Source organism: Emiliania huxleyi (assembly GCF_000372725.1).
Source record: "Emiliania huxleyi CCMP1516 chromosome Unknown EMIHUscaffold_134, whole genome shotgun sequence".
Classification (NCBI taxonomy): domain Eukaryota; phylum Haptophyta; order Isochrysidales; family Noelaerhabdaceae; genus Emiliania; species Emiliania huxleyi.
In genome coordinates, this window is record NW_005201249.1 from 291,819 (window position 1) to 298,179 (window position 6,361).

The following is a 6,361-nucleotide window of genomic DNA, read 5'->3' on the forward strand; positions in this document are numbered from 1 at the left end:
CGGAAATTGCCATGTTGTGACCGTGCAACATGCACGGTCTACAGTCTACCACATTACTGTGTATATCTGAGACTTCGCAAGCAATTAAAAATAAAAAACTCTCACTTCCGCGCTCGTGAGAGGTGGACGTGAGAGGCTCCATGCAAGGCGGCGTGATCACGCGTGTGAGCTGTGTCCCGTGTGACTGTGAGGCGCTGACGACTACTACGAGATCTACGACGTCGGTGTCCGACGTGCGAGCGACGGGGTGTCGGAACTCGGATGGGTGAGCCGCACCACGCGCGCACGTGGACTGGAGGCGGCACGAGCCGGCAGCCGCCGCCCAGGGCCGCCGCTCCGGCCCCCGCCGCCGGCGCTCTCCGCCCGCGGTGGAAACTCTCGCGGGAAATCGCGGGTGGGAGAGAACGAGGCCAACAAATTGGCGTGTAAGAGAGAGAAGTTGGTGTAGATTGGGAGTGGGAGTCAGCGGAGAGAGAGAGGGAGGGAGGGAGGGAGAGAGAGAGAGAGAGAGAGAGAGAGAGAGAGAGAGAGAGAGAGAGCGAGCGAGCGAGCGAGCGAGAGAGAGAGAGAGAGAGAGGGAGAGAGAGATGGGACCTACTGAGCGCATGTGGCGTCGATGGATGGGGCGCCCCTGCGCTAGAGTTCCTCCTTCGGCTCGCCCTTCTTCTTCTTTTTCCTCTTCTTCTTCTTTTGAGGGCTCGTCTGCGGGAGAGCGAGGGACGGCTCAGGGACGGCTCGGCGGCTACAGGACAGCTGCACGGAGCACTGGCGACGCGATGCATCTCGGGTGGTGGCGCCCGTCCTCCCGGTGGCCGGGCGGCGGTCCGGCCAGGGCGCGGTGAGCGGTGCGCGCCGGCGGCTTGGACGGCGGCTCGTCTTTCTCGTCCTCGTACTTGTCCTTGCACGACTCGGGGCAGGTGGTGGCCATGAAGGCGCGGTTGGAAAGGCACTCGCCCTTGGCGGCCCAGTTGTGGCAGTGAAAGTTCTTGTCGATCGGCGCGTCCGGGTACGCCTTTCGCCGGTGCTCGAACCTGGCGGCAGCAGGGTCAGAGTGTCGGCCGGGCAAGTGGTGGCGGGCACTGGAGGCGCGCGCGCGCCACTCCCAGCACGAGTACTTGCACGAGTCATGCATGTACCCCGGGTTGGACTTGCACTGCCCGTCGGCCGCCCACCTGCGCAACGCAGAGGCGGCGGCTGCTCGGTCGCTGGGCGCAGCTCTCGTGGCAGGGCGGCGGGCGATGCACACTCGTAGCACTGGCTGCCGCCCTTGTCGCCGTCCTCCTTGAATGGGTTCTCCTCCTCTGCCGCCGCAGCGCCGACGGACAGGCCGAGGAGGAGAAGCGCGAGGCTCCGCGTCGCGGCAAACATCGAGCGGGGTGGGGCTCGCTAAAAGGTCGGCGTGAAAGTGCCACCGAACTTCTGCTACGGTACACCAGAAGGCCGTGTTAGCTCTGAAAAAAGAATTTCCACGCCGCTTATTTCGACGAAGAGGCAGACTCCCCAGGGTGGGCGACGGCTAGCGCATCACACTCCTCTCCTTAAAATCCCTGTGTGGTGGCGGCGTGCCGTTCTCCCATCCCTCCCTTGGGTTGTCTGTTTTCTTTCTTTCTTTCTTTCTGGACCCTGTGGTCCTCCTCCCCCATCCCTCGTTTGGGTTTGTCCATTTTCTTTATTCTCCGTTCTTTCTTTTTTCAAAGCACCGTTTCCACCAACAAAAGAAGGAGGAAACAAACCGTGAACCAAACCACACGAGGAGCGCAGAGTTGTCACACCCTCAGCGCCGCCGCCCCCACACGCGAGCCCTCACACCAGCCTCACCGCGGCCTCGGGTTGGCTGCGCAGGCGGCGGGCCGCCACAGCCGCGCAGGCAACCGCCGCGAGGAGGGCGAGGGTGCGCGAGTCGGCCGGCGGTGCCAGCAGGAGCAGCTCCGACCAGAGCGAGGAGGGCGCGCATCCCAAGTCCGGGCTCGTGGCGTGCGACGGGGGGCAGCCGGGGCGGCAGACGTGCACGGCGGCAAAGCACGAGACGCCAAAGCCCGCGGACTCCGCCCCGCACACCTCCCTCCAGCCCGGCGTCTCGTCGCAGGCGAGCAGCCCGGCGCAGCAGCCCTTTGCCGGCGGTGCAGAACCGCGGGCCGGCGCGGCGACCGGCCCCCCCTCGCCGACGCAGCCCGCCGGGGTCCACAGCGCGGCCTTGAGCTGCATCGCCGCGCGCGCCTCCCCCTGCTCCATCACCTCCTCCCACCGAGACCAGTTGAAGGCGGGCAAGTTGCGCGCCCGGCGCGCCGCGGCGACCGCGGCGGCCGCGAGGCGCCGCTCGCCCGCGCGCGCCACAATCTGCTCGGCGTGGCGGTGCGCCGACTCGGGGTAGATCTCCGGGCAAGTCTCGCTGCCGAGCGGCGAGGCGTCGGGGCCGTACCGCCACTCGTTCGAGCGGATGTACTTTGCCGTCGGGTAGTCGGGCGGGTCGCAGCCGACGTTCACCTCCGACTGCCACACGCGCACCCAATCGACGTGGAACGCGGTCCCGATCGGCCCGCCGTCGGCGGGCGCGTCGATTGCGCCGTAGCCCCCGTTCCACGTCCCGATGGCGGAGTTGACGATGAGCGCCTAACACACGAGGGGCCAGACGGTGTGATGCCCGCCGCTCCAAAGGCGCCGGCGGCGGTGCTCGAGGAGCGCCATCGGCTCGCGAGGGAAGGCGCGCGCGGGCGTGCGCTCGCGCCGGCTCGCCGCCTCCCTGCCCGCCTCCCCCCCCGCCTCGCCAGGCCGCTGCGCCGAGGTGTCGACCGCATACGCGCCGAGGGCAGACTCGTCGAGGCTCCAGACGAGCCGCCCGTCGAGCAGCCACCGAAGCGAGCCGCCCTCGCCGCCGCCGCCGAGGAGCTCGACGCGGTAGGTGCGGTAGCGCTCGTCGAAGACGTCGTCGACGACCGAGGCCGAGATCGTGTCGGGGCAGCCCGTCGGGCAAGAGGCGCCCCAAGGCGGCCCGTACCACCCCTTGCCAGCGATGCCGTCGCCGTACTTGAGGCCAGAGTACCAGCTGCCGGGGCCGCGCTGCGCCGGGAGGGAGCCGATGGCGGGCTTGAAGTAGGCCGGCACCGCGGGCGAGATCTGGAGCGAGAAGACGGCGTAAGACGTTGCGGACGGCGACCGGACGGCCACCTCGGCCGCGTCGATCTCGGTCGCGCCTCGCCCCTGGAACGGGTGCAGCCCGTCGACATCGAGGTCGTGGTCGTCGCACGCGCTGATTCGCTGCGGCGGCGAGTCTGGCGCCAGGGCGAGGTCGGCGTCGCACTCGTCGTACGACCACGGCCAGAGGCCCGTGTTGGAGCTCTGGTACACGGCGCGGCCGAGGTTGCCAAACAGCCAGAGCGCCGGCCAGTAGCCGCTTCCGTGCGGCATGCGCGCGCGGAACTCGACGACGCCGCCGGTGAAGCAAAACTTGTTCCACGACTGGAGCATCGCCGAGCGGAACGGCATCGTGATCTGACGCGTGCCGCTCGGATCCGGGCCGGTCGTGCGCTCGTACACGGTGGCGATGCGCAGCGCCGACACGCCGGGCTCCTCTGGGTCGAGCGCCACGGTCGCCTGCTCCGGCAGGTACACCGTCTTGCCCTCGTTGGCGGTGTCGGCGACGTGGAGCGCTGTCCACTTGGGATCCTCGCCGTTTGCAAACGAGCGGCTCGGATCGTTGAACTCGTCCGAGAAGACGAGCCGGTGGAGCGCCAGCCCCGGCCCCGCCGCCGTCGTCCACGCGGACGGCGGCGTGGCGAGGTCGCACCAGCAGCAGGAGGCGAGCGCGGTGGCGTTCATGGTTTGTCGGCGCGCAGGCAGCAACGTGCAGGAGGGCTACCCCAGGTACCAATGTTTCGGCAAAGGAGGCGCCCCGGGCCTGCTTTGTTTTTTCTTCTTTCACATCTGTAAGGTGCCTATATGGGCTTCCAGTATCGGACCTTCAAGATATGCGCTTTTGGCCGGTGGCCTCTTCGGACATGGTACCTCCGGTGAGATAGTGGCTGCCAGTTCGAGACTGGGGCCGATCGAACTTGAGTTGTTCGGAGGAGGAATCCGGCCAGCACGGGTACAAAGAGGGGTACCCGGAGAATCCCCAGCTGCGGAAACGTAGTGTCGCTCAAGAGGTGCGATACTGCGGGGGAGTGTAAGGTGCCTATATGGGCTTCCAGTATCGGACCTTCAAGATATGCGCTTTTGGCCGGTGGCCTCTTCGGACAACATCGCCCCTTTAGCACCCTGTCCCACACCGTTGAGCGGCTCGGGCTCCCCCTCCCCTCCCCGCTGCCCGGCGCGGCGTGAGAGGCAGCACTCTTAGCGAGAGCACCCGTGGAGCACATGTTCTCTGTGCGAGAACCGAGCCGCGACCTATCTCATTTTGAGATTTGAGTCGGCGGCGGCGGGGGAGGCTGCCGGTCCCCGCCGGATTCCTTCCGGGGCGGGGCCGGAAGTTGGGCCGGAGGGGCCGAGGGGGGGGCGGGGGGGGGGGGGTTGCAGGCCATGTGCTCGGCGCCGGTCCGCAAATTCCTGGTTCCCGGGCGTCAAGGTGTCCGCAAATTCCTGGTGGCCGGGGGGGGGGGGGGGGCTCTCGAGAGAACACCTTGGGAAGGGCGCGCGGCGTCTCCCGGGAGCCGTCAGCCGACGGCGCACCGGTGCGTTTTGTGGCAAATGTAAATGCGCGCGGAGCAAGAAAGTGTGGAGAACGCAGCGGTGGAGCCGGGAGAAGCTGGCGGAGATGAGGCACGGCAGCGGAGAAAGCGACACCAACAACGAGGGAAACGACCATACCGGTCGTCGCATAACGCTCGGGAGACGAGCAAGAGAGCGAATCAAGGAGGGTTGAGACCCTGGGAAGGCGAGGGGTGAGCCCTCAGGCGGGGGGGTCTACTCGAACGCCGACGCAAGTGAGTGTAGAGTGGTGGTGTGGGGCGTGCAGTGTGGTGTTCATTAGCTCCGAGTAGAGGGGGCGTCCTGCAGTTAAGGGGAAACCCGGTACGCGGGGCTAGCCCTCGGAGACCCGTGTTTACTTTACGGCCCTTTCCCCGCGAACGCGCACCCCCGGGGCTAGGGCTCTCTTGCCCGCAACCCGATCCCGATCATCCGGCCCGCTGGGTGCGCTTCTCAGCTCCCCGGCCCTGGATGTGAGGTAGCCGACTGCACTCCAAGTGCTCCAACGCGAGGTTATGTAGAATGTATAGAAATGGCTTAATGGTGGTGCCCTCTTTCGTTTTGGTTTTCCACACGCGGCGCCCCAAACTGACAGGTGACACAGTTGAGTACGTTAGCGGTTAGAGCTTAGAGAAGCGACGCAAGAGCGATGTCTCGGATGCCGCCGTGGAAGCACGGCCTGGCCCACAGCCGCGTCGAGCAGCTTTGCGTCGGCGAGCGAGAGGAGAGGAGATGTGTGGAGAAGCTTCTCGCCGCAGGCATTCGCCGCTCGCCGCAGGCATTCGAGAAGGCGCGGCATTCGCCGCTGTTGCCCATGTCCCGCGCGAGCCCGCCCGCGCCCCCACATCTCTGGCGCCCGGCCGCCTCCTTGTGCCTCAGCGCCGCCGACTCGGTCACGCTCTCCTCGGTGCAGGACACGCTCAAAATGGCGCTCGAGGACAAGGTTCAGGCGGTCGAGGACGAGAAGCAGTCGCTCAAAGCGGAGAAGCCGGACGACTCCAACAAGCTCGGCACTTCGCGCGAGGTCAGGGTCTCCCTCGCCGCCGCCCCCCACCCACCCCTCCCACTCCGTCGCCGCCGCCGCCGCCGCGTCCGCCCACCCTCCCAGGTCGCCGTCGCGACCACGTCCGCCTCCCATGTCCGCAGCCGGGGGCCACTACCCCCCCCCCCCCACCACCACCACCACACGCAGGACGGCTCAATGCCGGCGACCCGCAAGCTAGCCTACTCGCCCAAGCCAAAGCCCGCCGCGGACGCCGCCGCCGGGGAGCACCAGCCCAGCCCCAACTCCTTTGCGCTCCTCACCACGGCCGACGAGGAGAAGACCGAGGAGAAGGGCGCGCCGCAGGCCGACATGAAGACTATGGTAAGGAGCCCCCGTCCCTCCCTCGCCCCGCCCCTCCTCCCTCAACACCGTCGAGAGCTTCAGCCTTGTGCCTTTTGTGGCTGCACCTCGCACCTCTCCCTCCCCCTCCGCCCACCCGCCCCGAGCGACGCCGCCCGCCGCCGCCCGCCCCGCGCCCCCTCCCTCCGACCCCGCCACCGCCGCCGCCGCTCACACCCGCGCGCCCCAGGCGCAGCTCGGCGAGGCCAAGAACGAGAAGAACAAGGCGCCGACCCAGGCGGATAAGGACCGCGCCGCGGGCGTCGCCAAGGAGATTCGGCCCCATCCGCCCCG

At 67.7% G+C, this 6,361-nt stretch overlaps 2 protein-coding genes across 2 annotated transcripts; both read right to left on the reverse strand.

The window, feature by feature from the left end:
- Positions 1–375: 375 nt before the first annotated feature.
- On the reverse strand, positions 376–1,368 carry EMIHUDRAFT_455158 (hypothetical protein; the record flags this gene model as incomplete). The annotated part of the gene is made up of 3 exons (XM_005788560.1): positions 376–1,031; positions 1,101–1,172; positions 1,247–1,368. The coding sequence occupies 3 exons, from the start codon at positions 1,366–1,368 to the stop codon at positions 743–745; spliced, it is 483 nt and encodes a 160-aa protein (XP_005788617.1). The 3' UTR covers positions 376–742.
- A 295-nt stretch (positions 1,369–1,663) lies between these two features.
- Positions 1,664–3,848, reverse strand: EMIHUDRAFT_440697 (hypothetical protein). The gene is made up of 2 exons (XM_005788561.1): positions 2,683–3,848; positions 1,664–2,610 (listed from the first exon to the last, which is right to left on the reverse strand). The coding sequence occupies exons 1-2, from the start codon at positions 3,814–3,816 to the stop codon at positions 1,804–1,806; spliced, it is 1,941 nt and encodes a 646-aa protein (XP_005788618.1). The 5' UTR covers positions 3,817–3,848; the 3' UTR covers positions 1,664–1,803.
- Between the last annotated feature and the right edge of the window lie 2,513 nt (positions 3,849–6,361).

Bases quoted from the DNA above. Each gene is read 5' to 3' on its own strand.
- EMIHUDRAFT_440697 (XM_005788561.1), bottom strand. From the start codon at position 3,816: ATGAACGCCACCGCGCTCGCCTCCTGCTGCTGGTGCGACCTCGCCACG. The intron at 2,611-2,682 runs GCGCTCCTCGAG...CTCGTGTGTTAG, and splicing joins CCTTCCCTCGCGAGCCGATG to GCGCTCATCGTCAACTCCGC.